Source organism: Ammospiza caudacuta, chromosome 27 (genome assembly GCF_027887145.1).
Source record: "Ammospiza caudacuta isolate bAmmCau1 chromosome 27, bAmmCau1.pri, whole genome shotgun sequence".
NCBI lineage: Eukaryota > Metazoa > Chordata > Aves > Passeriformes > Passerellidae > Ammospiza > Ammospiza caudacuta.
Window position 1 is genome coordinate 2980001 of NC_080619.1, and position 22414 is coordinate 3002414.

General features: G+C 46.5%; 1 protein-coding gene across 1 annotated transcript; it reads left to right on the forward strand.

Moving 5' to 3' along the window:
• Nucleotides 1-2278: 2278 nt before the first annotated feature.
• MAP3K14 (mitogen-activated protein kinase kinase kinase 14) lies at nucleotides 2279-22251 on the forward strand. Its single transcript, XM_058820572.1, has 15 exons — nucleotides 2279-2531; nucleotides 3071-3140; nucleotides 5255-5465; nucleotides 5580-6176; nucleotides 7196-7333; nucleotides 9298-9427; nucleotides 10313-10444; nucleotides 10849-10953; nucleotides 12415-12578; nucleotides 13567-13717; nucleotides 14299-14649; nucleotides 15872-15978; nucleotides 17206-17350; nucleotides 18267-18367; nucleotides 21087-22251. The coding sequence occupies exons 1-15, from the start codon at nucleotides 2279-2281 to the stop codon at nucleotides 21249-21251; spliced, it is 2820 nt and encodes a 939-aa protein (XP_058676555.1). The 3' UTR covers nucleotides 21252-22251.
• The last annotated feature ends 163 nt before the right edge of the window (nucleotides 22252-22414 follow it).

A 22414-nucleotide genomic window follows, 5' to 3' on the forward strand; every position in this document is an offset into this window, starting at 1 on the left:
CAGGCTGGGCATGCAGGTTCTGGCCCTGCACAGCCCCACAGACCTGAGTCACACATTAAACTGCCTGAGCTGTGCCCAGCTCCAGGCCGTTGCTCACAATTGCTGCCTCGGTCTCTTTGAGTCTGCAAGTGAGGCAGAACTTTGTTGACTTTAATCTCAGTTATGTTTCCTTGTTATTCTTTGCCATTTTAGAGGGCAACAAGGACTTGCAGTTTTGTTTCTCCCCTGTCTCTGTTCTCCTTTGACTCAGCTAGGCAGGGACTGGTAGAATTCTGTATTTTTTGCTGATGGGGATTGGTTTGCCCTGAAGGACCTTGAAGGTGAGGGGAGGGCAAGGAGAGATAGAGTTAATGCAAGTCAGGAGAGAGTGAGGATAAAAATAACCCTGAACTTGTCAGTTTGGCCACTGGTGGCTGGGTTAGTCATCTGGCAGGCTCTGCTGCTGCTGCTCCAAGGGATTATTTTACAGCACTGAGAATTGCCATCATTTCTGTAGAGGAGAGGGAGCGGGATGGCCCTAATGAGTGGAATACTGTCATCAGCACTTCTTTTGCACAGCAGCTGTTCTCTGTTTGGCCTCTGAATGTGGTCATTGTTGACTTTCCTTGTACACCTGCCAGGTTGTTAGGTGACTCACAGCACCAAGGTTCATGCACTTGGCTCCCAAATGCCTCCTCTTTTCCTTGGTGGTCCTTCAGGCATGGAGCACCCACTCGTTTTGTCATTTTCCTGATTCATCTCTGTTGCCAGGAGCCTGTTGGAGTCAATGTCCCGTTGTCCCAGGCAGCTGCTCAAGGTGGGGAAAAAAGGAAAAGGGAAAGAGAAAGGAAAGGGAATGGGAAAGGAAAGGGAATGAGAATGGGAAATGGAAAAGGAAAGGAAAAAGGAAAGGGAATGGGAAAGGAAAGCAAATTTCAAGGAAAGGAAAGGAAATTTCAAGGCAAAGAAGGGAAATTCAGGAAAGGAAATTTGGGAAGGGAAAGGAAAGGAATGGGAATTGAAAGGGAATGGGAAAGGAAAGTGAATGGGAAGGGAAAGAAATTTCAAGGAAAGGAAAGGAAAAAGAGAAGAGAAAGATTTGTGCAGATTGAAGCTGATGAGCCTCAAGGTGTGCTCCTGTAGTGATGCTGATATCTGATTTTCTGGCCTCTGTTAAAATGTCCCTCCTTGTCCTGTCCTGGGTTTGGGCTACTTAACTCCCCTATACATTGCCCAAGGTTTCTGAATTTCCCTGGGTGGTTTAAGGATGGAAATGTTCATTTTAAAGTTTTGCACTGGTACAAGGAAGGGGTCTTTGCACTTAAGGGGCAACAAAGGTTTGTAAGGAAACAGCTGGTTAACTTCTCCAGAATCCAAGATGAGTGAATCAGGAGCTACACCAAGGCTGTATTCCCCAGGGGCTCGTGCTGTAGGGAACTCCTCACTCACCCAGGGTTGAAAATCAGCAATGTGGAATCTCCATCCTGCCCCTCAGTGCTTTGCTTCCATGTTGGTTTATGATTCCCCCTTTGCATTCTCAGCTCTCTTCTGCCTTTCTCTGTGCTGGGGCCTGTTTGGAGCTCCATTTATGTTCCTGTCATTCACAGTCTGTGCTGATCCTCTCCCCAGCTCTCAGGGAAAGGGGTATGATGGTTCCAGCACCATCACTGTCCTCTGTCCCACACCAACTTCCATGGATCCTGCACTCTGTAAGAGCTCCACTTCTGATGGGTTTGAGCAAGGATTGCAGAAGTTGGTGGTGATGTGAGGGAGGATCTGTGGGTGGGCAGGTTGGCTGTCGAGCCTGGTGGCATTGAGGGAGGATGAGGAATAACTGAGCACAGGGAAAAAAGGAATTGTTTGGGTTTATGGCCATCCATGTGGTGGGAGAGCACAGTGTCATTCCCCCCAGGTGCACTCTAGGAGAACTTTCATATCTTCCCTTTTCCTGGGGATGAACATTCTTCCTGTTTAGTGATATGGGAGTTCCTCCTTCTCCTTGGTTTCACTGTTTATATTTAAGGGAATATACCAAGAATTCAGTTTCTCTGAAACCTGTGTGGTTGCATGCTTTCAGTCCTGAGAATGTTGAATATTCAGCTCTTCAGTGGTCCAAGTCAGAAATTGAGGACTGGTACTCCAGGGTTCTTCTCCAGCTCAGAACATGGGCAGCACCTTGATTTGAATTATTTATTAATTATGATACCTTCAGGAGCCTCCTGTTTCTCATGAACTGTGAAGGATTTTGACAAGTGTTTTGTTTTTCTCTTCTTGCTCAGTGTCTCCCTGAAGCTGGGAAATGGCCGTGATGGGAATTGCATGCCAGGGATCTCCTGATCCAGCAGTCAAACACAAAAAGGAGCTCACAGCTGCTGAGGGGCTGAAGGAGACAGTGAGTGAAAAGCAGAGCAGTGTTTGCAAAGTAGAAGATTCAAAGAAGGCCATCTTTGACAGTCAGTGGAAAATCCTGAATGATGTAATCACCAGAGGAACAGCAAAAGAAGAAACAGAAGGAGGCTGTGCATCAATTTCTATTATTGCCCAAGCAGAATGTGAGTAGCAGGGCGGGCTGTGCTTCATTGAGAAAAAGGAATGTGCAGAGAGGGATGAGATTTCACTCCCTCTGCACTCCTGGAGAGCTGAGGCCACATCTATTTGTAATCCCAAGTGGGGTGGAGCTGATGACACATCCCAGACTCTATTTAGGAAGCTCATGAAATCTCCTAATAATGTGGCAGCATCCACTGAATAAAGCAGAAATAACAAACCAGCATGAGACCTGTGCACCCCAACCAGATCTGTGTCCTGTGGGGCTCCTGTTCTTAGCTGCCTTCTGAAAGGGGTTTAAAGGAGGGGATAAAGAGGAGAAAACCAAAGTAAACCTCATCTGGCAAAGAGCTGGGGGATCAGGAGATAGCTGGGAATGCTCCTAATTGTGGGGGAGGAAGAATGCAGTGTGGGTGGTGTGACATGACTGTGCACTGATTGTCTGGATCACTCATTTAGCACAGTGCTGAAGCTGTTTGAGTCCAGTTGTTACTAGGAGAGACTGTTTAAGACGAGTGATAATCCTGGGTTTTTTTCCTCACAGGTGAAAACAGTCAGGAGTTCAGCCCCACTTTATCAGAGAGATCCTTTATTGCCCACAGTAAACGTTACAGGTGAGAGACCTCTTAACACAAACACCCCTCTTCACTGCTGATTTCTGACTTTCCTTGTTCCAAATCACTCTGGCTCTCTGCACTTCAAACATTTTTCCAAAAGCCCTTCTGTTGGAATTACCTTCAGTCTGAGGCCTGGTAAGAATTTGTCTTTCCCAAAACATCTTCCTATCAGGAAAAATTACAAATTTAGGCACAAACCTTTTGAAACACCTTTCCTTATTGGCAATACCTGCAGATTTACTGCCCTTGTAGCCTTCTGGCTGTTTCTGGATGGTCAAATTTGTTTTGAAATGACTGATTTTTTTAATGTTCATAAGGTTCTTGATGTAGAAGGATCCCAGGAGAAATTTTCAGTCTTTTTTAACTGAACTGTGTTGATGCTTTTGAAACTGTTCCACCATCTGCTGAAAAGCTGTGTGAAACCTGGGCTGCTGCTATAAGGAGCCCTCAGAAAAGGGAACATCTTAATTTCTTGGAAGGCTAAAAGGGGATGAGAACCTTTGCTTAATGACAGCATCAACAACAGAAGTTGTGAACACAGAAAAGCTGCAAGTGGTAAAAGGGGCAGTGACACTTGTGATGGACAAGTGGAGGCCTGGGAATTGCTTTTCTGGAGTGAGCTGCTTGTTCTTCATGAAGAATATCTTCCTCTTGGGGCTCATGCTGGAGCTTTTTTAGGCACTGGAGCCCTCTCAGGCAGCCCCAGCACCCTGAAATGGATCCTGGGGTACAGAAATAGGTGCTGCCTGTCCCCTGGTGGCTTCAGACACCTTGTGGGGTCTGAGGTTTGACACTGCCCAGTGGCTTTAGGATGTGGTCCTATGAACCATCTGAAGAAGTGCAAAGTGACCCATTTCTGAGGGGTTTTATGTAGGATCTGGGGTTTTCTGGGATGCACACCAGCTGTGTATTCAGGCTCAAGGCACTGTGCTGATGCCATCAGCCAGAACTCTACTTTTGGCATCTTTTAGCACTAAAATAGGAAAAGAAGGAGAGATGGGCTGTGCCCTGCATCACTGATCAGGAAAAGTAGAGAAATGTATCAGAACTGTTCTGCATCAATGGAACAATTGCTTCATTTGAAGATCAAAAATCTTATTTTCTCTTAGAGCTTAATTTTAAAAATCCAACTGCTGTGGTTGGTATTGAATCATAGAATCACAGAATGCTTTGAGTTGAAAGGAGACCATCTCTTTCTGACTCCAACTGCAGGCAAATATTCCTCTTGAGAGTTCATCTCTTTGTGCAGACCCCAGCTGCAGTGTTGTGTGTATCTGTACACATTCTTAGAAATCATGTTGTAGTTTTGGGCTTTACAAGCCAGCACATTTTGGCTTTTTGAAGCTGTTTTATTTGAGTGCTCTTAGTCATCCCTCTTCTCTGTGCAGAGCTCTTTTCCTTCAAATTAGAGCAGGCATTGATATTATGAAAACATTTATTAATTTAAATAAATTTTAAAACAGACTGCATTTATCCATTATCTCTGTGATTCACTAGGAATCAACCACAAACTGTCTCAGAGCAGCCTGGAGACATGCAGTGCTTTCCCCTCTGCTATGTTCAAAAAAGAGACATAAAAGAAAGCTGGAGAGGGAGTTTGACAAGGAGTGACAGGACACAGGGAATGGCTTTCCCTAGCCAGAGGGCAGGGTTAGGTGGGATATTGGGAATTGGGAATTGTTCCCTGGCAGGGTGGGCAGGCCCTGGCACAGGGTGCCCAGAGCAGCCCCTGGATCCCTGGCAGTGGCCAAGGCCAGGCTGGACAGGGCTTGGAGCAGCCTGGGACAGTGAAGGTGTCCCTGCCATGGCAGGGGTGGCACTGGGTGGGTTTTAAGGTCCCTCCCAACCTAAACCATTCTGTGACTGTACATTCCAGCCTTGTTCTTCCAGAATTTGTAAACCCTGGGTCACTTTAATATTTTGCTTCCCCCACCCCCCGACATTTCTTTTACACAATCCCAGAGATGCTGCTGAGCCTTGACCTTCAACTTACCCCTCCTAGAAGTGAAGAAATTGTGTTTTAGCTCTCAGTTGAGCTAGCAGAGTTGCTGATTTCCCCTGTGTGGGTTGAGCTGCCCCATCTCAGAGCCCTGTTGTGCTGTGCCTTGCAGCAGCCGCTCGGACAGCCTCGATCACATCCCCAACAATGTGGCCCACGCCACGGAGGGCAGGATGGCTCCCACCTGGAGAGGGAGGCACCGGGGCAGGGCCAGGAAGAAAAGGCACAAGAAAAGATCCAAGCTGAAAGGACAACCTGTGGCTGCTGGCAGGAGGAGTCCAAGAACTCCAGAACAGGAGAGCTGCACCCCAATTCCTGTCCAGGTGAGAATCTTCCACCTTCCTTTTGTTCTGTCTCTGCAAACTCCTAACAGCTCTTGGGTGAATTTTGGTGGCTGTACTGAGGTTCCTGCTCAGCTGTTTGGTTTTGTTTTCTAGGAGGATGAATCCCACCAAAGCACTCTTTACAGAAACAGTTTTTGGGTTCCTGAATTTAACAAGGACTTGGGCTATGATCCACTGCCTTTTGAGAAGCCTGCCCACGCCCCTTTGTCCATGGGCAAACTGCATTCCCCAAGGAGCCAGTACAAAACTGAACTGCACAAGCTGATAAGCCCTATTCAGTGCCTTAATCATGTTTGGAAACAGAGGGACACTGTTCCCCAGCCTGAGACTCTTCATCCTTTCCCCTACAACATCCTTCCCCCCCATTTCCCACATGTGGACAATCCCCTCCGTGCCATGAAGCAGAATGCTCTGGACAAATACTTCCATGGTGACCTCAACTATCAAGACAGTCACTTATCTGGCCTAAACTTAGAATATAATTTCACCAAATGCATCAACCAGTCTGTGCAGACAAGTGCTGACAAACTTTCTGTGGAAGAATATTTGGTAGATGCCTTGAAGGGGAGTGTGAGTTTTGGAGAACCACAAAATTTAGCCAGCCTGGCCAAGACGTGGAGAGGAGGTGGGCTGGAGCTGAAGGAACAATTCCATGAAGCAAGTGAAAATGAAGGAGTGCTGCTGAATGAGGTGATCTGAGCCACTCTGGGGTGTGGGAGGCTGAGTTTCTCCTGGGCTTTGGGCGAGGGATAATCTGCACCCATGTGCTTGCTGCTAAAACTGTGATTTCTGAATGGTTCTGGATCTGGTTGGAGCTGCCAGATAACGTTGCAGGGTTGTTTTCTGCAGGAATTAAAGCCCTGCTTGTCTCAGACTGCTGGCTCCATGCTGTGCTCAGTCACCAGACATGCAGGCTGGCTCTGAGCAGTGGTTCTGTGCTTAGTCAGTCTTCAGCCATGTCCTCGGTTTGCTGGGGAAGAGCCCAATCTGTTCAGCCAGGCTGCAATATTTGTTGGCTCTGGAGGAGCTGGAGTGTGACAGAAACCAGGGCTGGGTAGAAGGGGAGGTGCAGGAGGGCAGTTTGTGCCTCTGCTGGGACCAGCAGCTCCTGCAGTGTCCCTTGCAGTGTCCCACAGGGCCTGGGCACAGAAATGTGTTTGAATCCTAGGGACGTGATTCACTTCTGAATTCAGTTCTCTCTCAACACCTTAAAGTCCTCCTGGAAGACTTCCCTGGGGTCAGTATGACCCTGTCAGTGTGGTCTGTGGAGCTCAAGGTGTCCCCTACCTGCCTGCACATGTTCACACTGACACCTGAGGCACAGTCTCCATCTACTGACTGCAGAAAAGCTTTCAGTGGCTGCATTTAGTCATGGGAGTCTGAGTGAGTTGTAGGATTCAGCTTTGTAGAAGGGAGGAACACAGAGAAGGGAGGAACACAGAGCTCCAAATCCATCCAAATCCTGGTGGACTTTCTTTACAGCGGTGGAGTCCACTCAGTTAAATCCAACAGACCTCACAGAAATCACATGGGTTCATCCTGTGTGGTTTCATCTCAAACCTGTGACAGAATTAATCTTGTACTGAGAATTCTAGGGAGGTGCTGTGGTATCTGTCCTTGTGCTGCTTTGGAGAATGTTGATCTCCATGCAGCTCAACATTTAAATGTCTCTTTTGTTGCTTCATTTTGTTTTCTGTTTGTACTTCCAGAAGCTGAAGCCGGTGGATTACGAGTACCGAGAAGAAGTTCACTGGACCAAGTGCCATGGTTCCTTGGGCATTGGCTCTTTTGGGGAGGTCTACAAGATAGAGGACAAGCAGACAGGATTCCAGTGTGCTGCCAAGAAGGTAATTCTGTGTGAGAGAAAGACAGCACATGGAGAGAAATCTCTTCCCTCTTTAGGCCTTGTACAGTCACAGTGAAGTGCTGTTGTTGTGTCCAAGGAAAAGCATAGGGGGTGACAGGCAGAGAAGCAGCTGGAGGACCTGTGTGTGCACAGGAGCCAAGATCAGCAGCCAGGGAAAAGCTCATTTGGCTTTAAAGTGTGCTGAAAGGCAAGAATAGAGCTTTCTGAATGATTGTGACTGCAGGGGAGCAGCAGCTGAGTGGGTTGTCTGTTATCTGACTATTCTTATCTCAAACCATGTCTGGTGTAAGTGGTTACATGGCAGGTATTTATTTCCCTGTTGAAAAAGGAATAAAGTAGGAAAAAGCCAAGGCAGTCAGTAGGATCTGCAAACAGAGCTTTCATCTCCTGAGTGTCAGCTGCAGTGCTGGCACATTGTTCTGAGGTGATGCTACTCCAGATGCAGCAAAGGATGTGTGTTTTTCCAGAAGCTGGCACTGTAATCTGTTCTTCTCCAGGAGATGTCATTGTCACATGATGTAGGAAGTGTGTGGAAGATAACTTGGATCAGGGCATTGATTTGTGGGCTGCTGTGAGGGCATCAGGGGTGCAGACAGAGGGATAATGCAAGGAGATGAGGAAAATGTAAAGTATTTTATTTGAACTTACACTTGAATACTTTCATCACCCTGTGAACTGATGTTTCTCACATTACCTCACTAGAAAACTTTGTGTGGGAAGTGTTTGCCTTGAGTACAAAAATATTATGTGCAAAAAGAACCGTAACTTTCATTTTCCAGTTTAAAATGTTCATTTTCCCCCATTTACACTGGGCCCAGCTTGCTGTGCTCCCTGTGGAAAGATGTAACAGGCAAGACACGTCAGGGTGTGTGTTTATTTAACCATTTCATAACCATTCAGTTGTCAGCTATAGAAACAAACATCTCTCAAGCATGTAGAAAATTATTCCTGTTCTGCATCCTCACAGTTCAGGTGTGAAATCTTGTGGTGACACAACCAGATTGTTTCCTGTCAGTGTGTAGCTATTTAAATGTATTATCCATTTGGCAAATCCCCAGTCTTGGGAGGAATAGCTGTTCCTTGTGGGGTGTGTTTTCAGGAAGGAAGATGGTTGTGCTGAAAAGGGAAACATGAAAGTAGGAGAAGCTGAAGTCTTTCAAAATGTCATTTCCCCCCCACCTAATTACTGATGGATAAATTATACTTCTTTATATCAGAAATGCATCTTCTTAGATCACACTCTGAAAGCAGAGAGTTCTAACATGCAAATTTAACACTTCTCTATGCTCTATTTAATTTTCCATGAATAACTGTCTGCAGTCCTGTGACAGGAGGCCTCTACCTCACCTTCTTTCACCAGACTTGGTGCTGGAAGCACCTGCTCTCCAAATTCTTGAGATGAAAGCAAACCAGCTATAGCTGGATTGCTGACAGAGAAGAAACATGATGCATCTTTTTCCCACCAGAATCTTCATGACTCATGTTTTCCTTCTGGACTTCAGCAAATTCTTGTTTTATTTAGTTTGGCTGAACTTATTGAATAAAGTTTTTCTTTAACCATTTGCAGGATGAACACCACCTAACAAGGTGATGGACGTATTTTGTATTCCCTCCTGTTTTGGAGGAATTGAATTTTTGCCAAGTTTTGCACCATCCCCAGGGTTGTTTTTTTTCCCTCAGTTATCAAAATTATCTTTTTACTGAGACAAAAATTACCTTCCTACCTGTAATCTGGAGTTATTGCAAGCTGGCATCTCTTGTGATGAATTTTCACTTCCCTGAAACATTGAGGGTTCATCATCCCGAGCGATCCCACTTCTATTCGAGGTCACAGAATTAAGTTTGGAAAAGACCACCAGGCCCAGTTAACCCATGTCTGCTGTCCCACAGCCCCCAGAGAGGGACAGTTGTGTGAGGATGGCTCAGTTTTCCCTGTTCCTGCAGGTGCAGCTGGAACATTTCCGTGCCGAGGAGCTGACGACGTGTGCGGCCGTGAGCAGCCCCAGTGTGGTGCCCCTGTATGGGGCTGTCAAGGAGGGTCCCTGGGTCACCATCTTCATGAAGCTCATGGAGGGTGAGCAGGGCACCATGGCAGTGCCCAGTGCACGTTGATCTCCTTTTCTTCCTGCCCAAATATGAATCTGTTAGATCCTCAGTGCATCCAGGGTATTCGTGGTGTGAATTCCCCAGTGGGTTGGGATGGGTGTGTGTAAAACCTGCAGTGGGGGGAATAATTCCCAGTCCTGCCTTATTCCAGTTCAAGGTGTCTCTTTCACACATTTGGGGCTGGTTTGTGCTTCCTGGTGGTTTGCAGGACACCAGTGGGGCTCATTGCCCTGGCTGCCTTGATGATTCCATTGCCTGGTGCTCTTTTTCTGGCCAGAACCATGGAAAACAGGCTGTGAACCATGGGAACCCAGTGGGTTGGGATGGGTGTGTGTAAACCCTGCAGTGGGCTTGCTGTGATTCCCAGTCCTGCCTTATTCCAGTCTCTTTTTCACAGTAAAACACATTTGGGGCTGCTTTGTGCTTCCTGGTGGTTTGCAGGACACCACTGGGGCTCATTGCCCTGGCTGTCTAAGCAAACCTTGATGATTCCATTGCCTGGTGCTCCTTTTCTGGCCAGAACCATGGAAAACAGGCTGTGAAGAGTGAGTGGTGGTCAGTAACACCTAGAAATGCCTCTTCTGATCACAGAGCACTTGCTTTTGCTCCAAAGCAGCAATGTTAAACTGACACTAAGCAAAAAAAAAAAAAAAACATATAAACAAGGCCTGTTCTGTGAGCAGCAAAAACCCTGGGTATAAACAGAAGGAACTGAGCCATGTGTGGAAGATAAGTGCTGTCAGACCTGGAAAATCTCATTTTTTTCAATGGAAACCACCAGGAATGCTAATGATGATGATGCTGGAGAGAATTTAAACATAAGATAACATGAACTCCTTGGATTCCTTTTTAGGTGGCTCATTAGGGCAGCTCATTAAACAGAGTGGCTGCCTGCCAGAGGACAGAGCCCTCAGCTACCTGGGCCAGGTCTTAGAGGGTCTGGAGTATCTTCATGCTCAAAACATTCTCCATGGAGATGTCAAAGGTAGGAAAGTGTTTGAAGTACCTTGTTCTTGTCATTTCTTAAAAGAGGCAAACTGCTTGGAGATTAAATTGTGGGATTACTTACTTAAGTTATGAGATCTACTTACTAGATTTTCAGATCTATGTTTGAAATTAGAGTTTCCCTTGGTTCTAGACTGCTGGCAATATCATATTTGTCACCTCTTCTTGTCACCCCATGGGTCTGCCAAGGTGCTTGGCACCACCACTGGGCTACAGGAATCTCCAGGGCAGGTAATTGGTAATTTATAAGAGATAATTACTTGCTTAAGGCAGTGACAGCAGAAATAAATCCTTTGGGCTTAGAAAGCTGTAGTTGTGTGTGCTTTTGAGTGTTTTTCCCATCTCCTGATGCAGAGGACACTAATGGAACCCTTCTCTTGGCAGCTGAGAACGTGCTGCTGTCAGCTGATGGGAGCAGGGCCCTCCTGTGTGACTTTGGCCACTCTGCTCACCTGCACCCAGATGGGCTGGGAAAGTGCTTGGTCACAGGTGAGGCTTTGCTGCTGCTTTTCTCAGGAATTGCTCTTCTGACTCATCCTCTCTCATGAACATTTACATGTGGCTGATTTGCAAGCAACTGCTGAGGTGTCTCATTTATTGGTATTACTGTGACAGCCAAAATGATCTGAAATTTGGGAGGTGATGGTCTTTGTCTCCCAGACTAGAAGGGTTTTTGTAAGATTGTCAGCATGCTGCATTCAGTGTTTTGTCCCTGCAAGAAACCACACTGAAACTTTAAAATCCTACTCAAACTTTTTGTATAAACTCACTAAATAGTGAGGAAAAGTTCTGACCTCCCCTAAAGCAAAATTCCTTTTTTTTTTTTTTTTTTTTGCCAATTAAACTTAACCATGCTTCTTCATGCAGCTGTTAAAAGAGAAGGGTATATTTTCTAAAGTCAAGCTCATTTTGCCTCTCAGATTTGCTTGCAAGGGAAGTTTAGTCCCTATTCTGTGTATAAGGGATGGCTCTGAGAGGGAACAGCTGATTTGCAAGCAACTGCTTATGGTGTCTCATTTATTGGTATTACTGTGAGGCATCCCACTGACAGCCAAAATGACCTGAAATTTGGGAGGTGATGGTCTTCATCTCCCAGGCTAGAAAGGTTTTTGTAAGATTATGTCATTGTGCTGCTTTAAGTGTTTTGTCCCTGCAAGAAACCACACTGAAACTTTAAAATCCTACTCAAACTTGTTGTGTAAACTCACTAAATAATGAGGAAGAGTGCTGACTTTCACTAAAGCAAAATTCCTTTTTTTCTGACAATTAAGCTTAACCATGCTTCTTCATGCAGCTGTTGAAAGAGAAGGGTTTATATTCTAAAGTCAAGCTCATTTTGCCTCTCAGATTTGCTTGCAAGGGAAGTTTAATCCCTATTCTGTGCATAAGGGATGGGTCTGAGAGGGAATAGTTTCTGAGAACACACAATGCTGCTTTTTGGGTTAAGGTGGAGCCCTTCCACTATGGAGAAAAGCTGGGAGAGCTCAGATTGTTCCCCCTGAAGAAGAGAAGGCTCAGAGGAGACCTCAGAGCCTCTTCCAGTGCCTAAAGGATTTCCCAGAGTGCTGGAGAGGGACTTGGGACAATGGCCTGGAAGGACAGGGCAAGAGGAATGGATTCCCACTGCCAGGGGGAAGGGTCAGATGGGATATTGGGAATTAGGAATCCACAGGGTGCCCAGAGCAGCTGGGGCTGCCCCTGGATCCCTGGCAGTGCCCAAGGCCAGGCTGGATGGGGCTTGGAGCCACCTGAGACAGTGAAAATTGTCCCTGCCATGGCAGGGGTGACACTGAATGAACTTTGAGTGTTCCACCCAAACCACTCCATCCTACAAAGCTGCCACATCTCACTTCAGCTGAAAAGAGAGGGATTCTGCCTCAGGCCCCCTCCCAGTGGCACTGGAGCAGTTCTCTTGCCTGCCTGCTCTGAGTTTCCTCCTGGCTGCTTTAGGGAACTACGTGCCTGGCACAGAGACCCACATGGCCCCCGAGGTGGTGATGGGGAAGCGCTGTGACTCCAAGGTGGACGTGTGGAGCAGCTGCTGCATGATGCTGCACATGCTCAATGGCTGCCACCCCTGGACCCAGTACTACAACCACCCTCTGTGCCTGAAGGTGAGTGACCCAACCTCTGTGCAGGTGAGCTGCCTGAGCTTGTTACTGCTGGCCAGGGAGCATTCACCTCAGGGTGGATGGCTGGGAGCCAGCTGGGCATCTGACAGTGTTGGGAAGGATGAAAGTTTGACAAGGAAGTCTCACAGATGCTTAGCAGAAAGATTTTTAAATGTAGGAATAGAGATGGAAGCAAGTTTTGATGGAGAAGAAAAGAATTGCTGAGCCAGTTTACTGGATACCCTTTGCCTTCTTGGTTATGTTAGTTAGAAGGGGTTTTTATGGCTTAGAACAAAGGATAAACCCACCTCAAACCAGAAGATGTTTTTATCAAGCAGGAAGATAACACAGGCAAACAAGTAAGTAGAAAAAAGGTCTCAGAATTTTCCACTGCAAGAAAACTGAAAAACAACTTCTGGCTTAAACTGTAATGTACTGACTTTTAGTGATTGGAGAACATTAACATGAATATGGTAATTACAGTAGCTATGATAGGCTAGAGATAATAATTAAGGTATAGATTGGTTCTACTGTATTAAGATGCTCAGCAAAGTATATAATGCATTGTAACCAAAACCAAAGGGTCTGCAGGCCTGCCTGCAGCTGGAGCTGACAGCTGTAGGCACAGCTCTGTCACCCACAACCCTGGACTGCTGTAACCTCTTGGATGGAATAAACTGCATTTTGGATACAATAAACTGCATTTTGGAGAGCTCCTGGAGTCTCTCATTCAGGCTCTTACATGACAGGATACCTGCCTTGCTCTGGGAGCTGAGCATTCCCTGGGCTTGCTCTGCTTGGGTTGTTCTTCCATGCCCCACTCATGACTTGGGTGTGCCTTTTGAGCCATTCAGCTGTAATAAAATTACTGTTCAGCTCTCACTTAATGCTTTCATTTCAGTTGGAAACGCTGTTGGGGTGGGAAGAACCTTCCTGAAATCAAATTAAGCCTCTCTGGTGTAACCTCTTTCACTTCCTGTTTGTTACACAGATCGCTAAAGAGCCGCCTCCTGTGAGGGAAATTCCACCTTCCTGCAACCCTCTCACTGCTGAGATTATAAAGCTGGGGCTGGAGAAGGAGCCTCTGCACAGGGCATCTGCATCAGAGCTCAAAACCAAAACCAGCGTGGCACTTGAGGAAGGTAGAAATGTCCTGATGTAACTGATGCAGCTGAACCTTTGTATTCCCACTGGTGCTGCTCCTTTTGGAAGGGCCAGTCTGTTTTATTGTCCAGGATATAATTTTCACAGCATTGATGCATATTTTGGGTTGATGGCTTCTGCCTGCAGCCTGTTTGTCACCCAAATAAATGATAATTTCCTGTGTGCTGTCACATGCTCTTCTTCCTTCTGTGCTGAAGGAGGGGAGTTCTGTGGGTTTGTTGAGGGCTCCTGTCAGCTGAAGCATGTGTGCAGCACAACTGCAAGCAGGGTTTGCTGCATCCCTAGCTGTAACTCATACTTGTGGTTCATTTTTACCCCTGACACATCACTAATTTATTTCAGCTTAATCCTGCTGAGTGGTTCTGTAATACAGCAAGAATTTGTGGAGGTGATCTGGTTTTATCTTATGAAGAAGCTGAGCATTTTACAGCAAATACACTTCAAAAATTCTTACAGAAAATGAAAACTTTTACCTCTTTTATTGCTTTATTTGATAATGTTTGTACCCTTGTTTTTAGTGCTTTATTTGATAATGTTTGTGTTTTTTTTTTTTTTGTAGTGGGAGGTGTGAGAAGCCCCTGGAAAGGTGAATACAGAGAGCCCAGACATTTCTCTTTGAACAAAGAAAACAGCGCACAAACATCCCTGTCCCCCACAGTGAGCCCAGTTTCTGAGATTGCTTCTGACCCAAAACTGTCAGTCAAAGTTTCCTGTGGCAGCTCAGTCCTCCCACCTCCATCTCTGGAGCAAACAGAGGAGGCTGAGGGACCCCACTGGAATGAGGACAAGGAGATACCTAAGACCTGTGATCCCCCACCCCTCTCCTCAACTCCTCTGCCCCTGAAGAGCTGCAGCCACGTGGAAAGAGCCACAAACATTTCAGAGCAAGAACTTCAGCAGCTGGAAATTGGTGAGCACTGGGCTGGGGGAGGAATTAAGCTCTTTTTGCTTGAGAGCAGGATAAAAATACAGCTGCTTTCTCTTGGCTTGTTGACAGTTATTTTTGGGTTTTCAGCTTGGATGTCATTTTGCTCATAGTTCCTTTCTCGTTACACAAATTGCTCAACGTTCCTTCAAGCTACCAAAACTAATAGTTCTGAACCAATTAAATGTGCCACAAAGGGAGTGAACAGAATTTCCTTCCTCCTGAACAGGGGGGAACCTTCTGAGAGAGGTGCAGGAACCTCTTGGAAAGCAGCCTGTTTCAGACTTGTGCTTGTTTACACTGTGTAAACAGTGTCAGAATTCCAACTTCAGCTGCAATTTTGGGTTCAAACTTTTTTTGTTGTTGTTGTTAATTGAGGTAAGCCAGGATAAAAATAAAGAAATAGCAGATGTCAAGCAAAGCAGTGCAGTTAAAACCAGCCTGCAACTGTTTAGTTCTGGGCATTGGAAAACCTACAGCCATCAGCCAAAGAATTTGGTTAGAACAGCAATCCAGAGTTTGAAAACCAGCAGTGAATCTAGTGTGGAAATCAGTGATTTGTCCACTTCCATTTCCCTAATATAACTCTACATTTTGCTTTTTTTCTCCCATATTTTTTAGTCTTTTTAAATTAATTGAAAGAAATTAGGAAGAGAGTGGTTTGAATTGTAACTGTGTCAGAAACCTGAGGAATTTTAGGGGTTGCTGATGGGCAGCTTCTTTCTCAAATGGCTTTGGGCCTCAGCAGCATTGTAAGAGCTGGTTATGTATGGGATATCTGGATTTTATCAGGAATATTTGCAGTATTTGTAAGTACTTGTATCCAGATAAGGGAGTACAAACCTCCAGATACTTGTGAGAGCTGAGTACATGAGTTTGGCTTTTCCCTGATAATGTGGATAGATCTAAAGTGGCATCTCACAGGAGACATAAGGGCAAGAACTGGTGATTTTGGGGTGTTATTTTGCATGTTGTTGCACAATCCATCCCCTCTTGGCTCAGTTTCTCTGTTTCACAGTGGCCTCTGCATGGCAGAGTTGTGTGTTGGGCTCTCTTGGCACCAGTATGAATATTCATTAAATATTGCTGAAAAAGCTTTGGGTATTAATTGCAGAGCTGTGATTAGAGCAGGGAGGCATGGAGGGAAACACTGGAAATGTCTCCCTGAAACACTGGAAATGTCTCCCTTCTCTTCCTTTTGCTGCAGAACTCTTTCTGAACAGCCTTTCCCAGCCTTACTCTCTGGAAGAGCAGGAGCAAATGCTTTCCTGCCTCAGCATTGACAGCCCCTTTGTGTCAGATGCCAGTGAGAAGGTGAGTGGGGACAGCTGGGGGTGGCTGCCTGGCCTCCTTGGCAAAACTGGGACCTGTGACCAATGAAAATCTGGAATTTCTCATCTTTGCTGCTGCTTTTTGACACTCAATTTGCTGGGAAGAAAGTTTTGCTCGTGCCCAGTGGGGTGTTGAGGGTTGTAGCTGTGCTTTGGTTCCCTGTCCAGCATGGATCCTGTCCTCCAGAGGTTCTCCTGTGCTGAATCCTCACCAGAAGCTTCAAGAGTGTGGATACAGAGAATCTCAGCAGCCTCAACCCTGTCTGTGCAGGAGAGGGAACTGGGGAAGCAGTGATGGAAGCAGGAGCTGCACCCAGCAGCTGTGCAGGGTCTCCATCCTGGCCATGGTTTAGGGAAAGGCCAGGAGGGTGAGACAGGAAAACAGACCCAAATCTTGGATATTCATTCCCAGATCTATTCTCCATGAACTTCTTTTAACCCATTGATAATAATGTATACATAGTCCTGGTCATTTACCAATTTCAATTAGATTGGTTTGCTCTCTCTGGTGTTCCTAAGGTGGGGAAATACCAGTGAAGAATACTGAACAGGCCTTGTTGGACCAGGGAAGGACAAAAGCCCTTCAACCACAGTTTTCAAAGACATTCAGTCCCCAATTTGTGCAGGAGCCAGTTCTGATTGGGAGCAGCTTTGTGTCCTATTTCTGTCTCTCTTCTCAGTGTTCCAGTGCTTTTTGAGGAGGACTGAGGGAGTTGTGCTCAGCTCAGCTGTTGGCACACACAGTGTGCAGTGTGGGATCTGACTCTGCTTGGTTTTTCCCTCTAACACCTACACCATACCTGTAACTTGGTTTTGACTGGTTCTGACCTCTGTGCTGGTGTCAGATTGACTGGGACAATACAACAGTGCAGCCACATAGGGCCTCTGATTGGTTTTGTGCAGTGAATTGTTTTTCCTGGGTGTTTCTAATGTCAGTAAGTGACAAATATTTTAACTGATTCTTAATTCTCCTTCCAGTCAGTACAGCCCCTCTTTTCTCACTCAGCTTTTCAGCTCATTATTGATTTAACTATTGGGAATATCTGATAATATCTATAATATCTGTTGCACTGCAATCCCAGATGGCACATAAATGTTGACTAATCCCTGTGGATTTCCACCTTTTTCCTCCTGACCTTATTTTAATGCTCATCTCCTGCCAGCTCATTTTCTTTCAGAACCTTAAACAAACTTATGCTTATTCCTGCAGAACTCCATGAAGGCTTCTCAGAGCTTGAGGGACACCATGAGCTCTGGGATCCATTCCTGGAACAGCCAGGCAGAGGGGCAGAGCTGCAGCTGGAACAACCTGCTGAGCCGCAGCCGGCACACGGACACCCCCAGCTGCTTCAACGGTGGGTCTCCTTCCCTCAGCAGGGAGAAATGGCCAGAAATCACTTCCTCACTACCTAGACAAGCTGGAGATGGAGTTTTTAAACTCATTTTGTCCTTCTGTTGCTGTGGCAGCACAGATCCACCTAAAGATGGGTGTGAGGAGACCCAGTCTGGCCCAGTCACAGGTGGATGTGACAGCGTTCACAGGGGTCTGAGGATGAGGGAAGAGATAAGGATCTGACTCCATGTTTCAGAAGGCTAAAATTTATAATTTTATTATATATATTATATTAAAACTATACTAAAATAATAGAAGAAAGGATTTCATCAGAAGGCTGGCTAAGAATAGAAAAGGAAAGAATGATAACAAAGCTTGTGTCTCTGACAGAGTCTGAGCCAGCTGACTGTGATTGGCCATTAATTAGAAACAACCACACAAGACCAATCCCAGATGCACCTGTTGCATTACACAGCAGCAGATAACCATTGTTTACATTTTGTTCCTGAGGCCTCCCAGCTTCTCAGGAGAAAAAATCCTAAGGAAAGGATTTTTCATAAAAGATGTCTGTGCCAGATGGGTCTGTGCAGTAAAATCCAGGGAAGTTTCTGAGCACACACAGATCCTGTGTGCCCTGGTTCATGCAGCCTCCATGTGCAAGGAATGTTTTATAACCACAAACATCCACCCAGAATTTTGAGGGCATATTGTGCAAATTAATCCATCCCTTCAGCTGCTTTCTTGCTAAATGCAGCTCTGCTCTGTGAGTCATTGCTGTCTGCAGCAAGCTCCATGCTCAGCAAAAGACCTACATAAATGAAATCCTTAATGACAAAAATGAGCTTTTCCCCATGTGTGTGCCTTGTCAGTCAGCTTTGCTGTGGGCTGTGAGGTCCTTGTGGCTCAGAAGAACTCAAAGAACCTCTTGTGCATTCCAGGAGTGAAAATCCAGATCCAGTTGCTAACTGGAGAAAATTTGCACATCAGAGATTTCCACAGGACAAAGGTGGGAGACATTGCCACGGGGATCAGCAGCCAGGTGAGACACAGACTGCAGCTCAGTGCATCATTTGAGGAATGATTTCTTCCCTCATAACCCCTGAATGCCAGAGAGACCCAGGAGTGGTTCAGGGATCCTTAGGACAGCTTTAGAAGCACAATCTCAGTGCTGCTGTTGTGAGTGTGGTACCAGAGAATGTTTTCTGAATCACAGAATCATTAAGGTTGGAAAAGACCTCAAAGATCATCAAGTCCAACCTTTGACCAAATCCCACCAGGCCCACTAAACCATATTTCCAAGTGCCACATCCACTCATTTTCTGAACCTTTTCAGGGATGGTGATTCCACCACTGCCCTGGGCAGCCTGTTCCAATGCTTATCCACTCTTGCAGTGAAGAAATTTTCCCTAATATCCAGCCTAAACCTGGTACCAAACCTGAATTGTTAGCCAGTGCCAGTTGTCAGAGTGAGCAGAGATCTTAGAATATAGATATTCTGTGCTGCAGCTTAAAAAAATCCTTCTCCTCCATTATAAACTCTTTCCCCTCTCCTTGAAAAATCATATATAGATTTTTTCATCATGAGCAGTAGCATCAGCTCAGGGAGATGAGCTCTGTTTGGCTGGGGTGCTTCCAGCTTGTTCTGTTGGAGATGTTGGCACACTCCTGTGAACCTCACTGTGGGCTGCTTTGGCTGTTCCTGAAAGAAACTCTGGAGAGTCTGTGGGACTGTGACTCATCTCAGTGTAAAATGGGATCTGAAAGATCTCACTGTAAAATGGGATCATCTCTAAAAGATGTTGCACCAGTCCAGAAGATGTTCCAGTGGTGCTGGTTCTCTCTAGACTCCGTTCTTGTGGACATCACAGAGCAAAATACCTGCAGAGGAGCTCAGGTGCCCAAACAGGGGCAGCTCAGGACCCCCCAGCCATGGCCCAGAGCTCAGGGAGGTACTTTGGTGTGGGACTACCAGTCACTGTTTTTTCTGGGTCTGGATTGAAGGCACTTGAGACAGTAATCCATGTTTGAATTCGGGTGTTTATTATTTCTTATCAGTAAAACAGTCTCACTGCTGTGAGTTCTGCAGCAAGGCACAAAATGGCCAACAATCTCTTGTTACAAGGTCTTTTAAGACTAAACTATCCAATTAAGGACTGACACCTAGATTATTTCCCTTTTTAACCCAATAACTGTTCCCAATGTGAGCTTTTCTGCCCAATTACAAAATGCCACCCAAACCCATGAAGAAGAAGAAAGAAGAAGAAACCCAGGATGACACCCTGTGCTCTCCATCTCGCTTCCATCCACTACACACTAAAAATCCCAAAATCTCAATTTCTCACCAAGTGCTACACCTACACTGCTCTCTATAATCCATTTCACACTTTTGTGGATTCCAGTCTATCTTGAAGTCTGGGAAACTTTCTCCTTGAATGAGGGTCAAAGTCAGAGCTCCCCTGGTGTGATGGTGTTCACAGGGGTCTGAGGATGAGGAAGAGATGAGGATCTGACTCCATGTTTCAGAAGGCTTGATTTATTATTTTATGTTATATATACTATTAAAACTATACTAAAAAAATAGAAGAAAGGATTTCATCAGAAGGCTGGCTAAGAATAGAAAAGGAATGATAACAAAGGTTTGTGACTGACTGAGACAGTCTGGGCAGCTGGGCTGTGATTGGCCATTAATTAGAAACAACCACATGAGACCAATCCCAGATGCACCTGTTGCATTCCACAGCAGCAGATAACCATTGTTTACATTTTGTTGCTGAGGCCTCCCAGCTTCTCAGGAGAAAAAATCCTAAGGAAAGGATTTTTCATAAAAGATGTCTTTGACACCCTGGGGGCAGGACACCCCAGAGCAGACAGAGAAATATTCTCAGTGCCCTGGGTTTCCTCACTTTGGCAGCAGGGTGGGCACTGCCCAGTGCAGTTGTGAGATGTTTCCTTATGAGAGGAGCTCAGGATGTTCCTGCCAAGCACGAGCCCCTCCCTGAGAGCTGCTTCTGCCTTGGGAAAAGCTGGGTGTGATGGAGGGGTGTAGGAGCCTCGGGGGTAGGATGGTTGGGATGGACAGAGATGAGAGATCTCTGCAGCCAGGTCGAGGAATTTGGGGTTTATTGCAAAGGGCCTGGGTGCAGGGCCCTGCTGGGAGCTGCCAAACACAGCTCAGAGCAGGCTGAGAGAAGAGAGGGGGAGAGAGGATGAGAGGGTGAGAGAGTAAAAGGCAAGAGCTAAGAGACAAGAGGTAAGAGTAAGAGCTAAGAGCATAGAAAAGTAAGTAAGTGAGCGAGGTTCCCGTTCCCATACAATAAATCTTCTTCTGTGTTGAATATTCTAATTCTCACTAACCAATCTAGTACAAGATACAAATCCTATAGCATTTCCATACAGCCTATAATAATCATTACATTACCACACTGTGTTACATTTTAAACCCTAAAAACTCCTCTTTGGGCCCCTTCTGCCAAGCTGCAGGGTCTGCTCTGACCCTTGGGCCTGTCTGCAAGCAGAGGGTGTTGTTCCATCAAAAGGGGATCACCTTCAGCTGGCCACACCATTGTTTTCCAGTTGTTCAGTAACTGAGGGATCTCAAAGTTTGCTTTCCTTTCAATCTCGCTTATAGTTTCTATATTCTCAAAACCTTTTGCCAGACAATCATATTTGTAAGGCTTTCCTGTTCCATCTTCCCCAACAGAGGGGTGTGATGGAGGGGACTGGAAGTGGCACTGAGCTCTGTGTGTTCTGCTCCCCAGATCCCCGTGCCTGCCTTCAGCCTGGTGACCAAGGAGGGGCAGCCTGTGCACTACAACATGGAGGTGCCTGACTCTGGCATCGAGCTGCAGTGCACCCCGGCCCCCGACTGCAGCGTGGGCTGGGCCTGGCGCGTCAAGCACGGTCAGCTGGAGAACAGGCCCTGAGGCCCTGCCTGCTCTGGAGCTTTGCACCTTGTGAAAGGAGGGATTGCAGAAGCTTCTGACCTCCCCTGCCGTGGAGCACCAAGTGCAGTGGCTGCTGGTTGTGCTGCAGCAGGATCACAGCTCGCTGCCCTCGCTGCTGTTGGCTGCTCTGGTCCACTTCCAAGACGTGTCCTGAGCTTAGACATTCCCCAGGACAGTGGGAATTCCTTGTTTGGGGTGTGTTAGAGCTTGAGAATGGTAGGTGGAAATTCCTCACTTCTCAGAGGAAGGAGGTTGTGCTGTTCAGGAGAGCAGGGCCATGAGAACTCTGCTCCTGCTCCAAGGTGAGGTCCGTCGTGGCTGGGCTTGCCCAGAGGAGGAGCTTGGGTGCCCTCAGTGTTGTGCCAAGGGGAGCTGGCTGACTTCCTTCCAGCTGGAGGAAAAACCATTTCTGTAGGCTCTGGGGAGCATCATCTCCACCTCAAGCCTTTAGCATGGGGAGGATCCACAGCAGTCACTGGCTGGCTCTTGGTTTCACCTCCCACCCTTCCCCGCAGTTGCTTCGTTCTTGAATGAGAAAAGAACTTTGTTCCCAGAAAGAGCTTTGCTTGCAGCCCCCACCTGCAGGGCTCAGAGGAGCTGCTGCTCTCTCTGGTGTCCCTGGCAGGCAGGGCAGGAGAAGGGGACAGAATTCCATGGAGGGGTTGTTCCTCCATCCTGTTCCCACCTCTGAGGTGGGACTTGAGGTGTGCTGTCCCATCCTTGGAGGAATAAGGGACATCAGCTCTGTCAGCTGTGACAGGGATGAATTTTATTGCAGAGTTTATAAAAATCTCCCTCCCAGCTCCCAGTCCAGCCCAGTGCCCCAGTTCTGTGAGCTCAGCCCTCACAATGCTTCCCACTCCTCACTTCAGACTGGGTTCACTGAGTGGGATGGGCAGCTGGGCCTGCAATGCCTTAAGCTTTAAACTGGTTTTTTTACTGATTTCTGAATGTTTGGAACACACTGAAACCTCACAGGTTAATTCAGGTGGGTGGGTGTTGTTCACCCTTCTCCACCCCAGAACAGATCCCAGGGGAGGTGTGAGCTCCCAGTGTGCTTGCTCAGGGCTGTGTTTGTTCCAGGCCTGGCACAGCTGGAAATCACAGTCCCTCCTTCTGGCTGTGCCTCTCCCAGAGCTCTG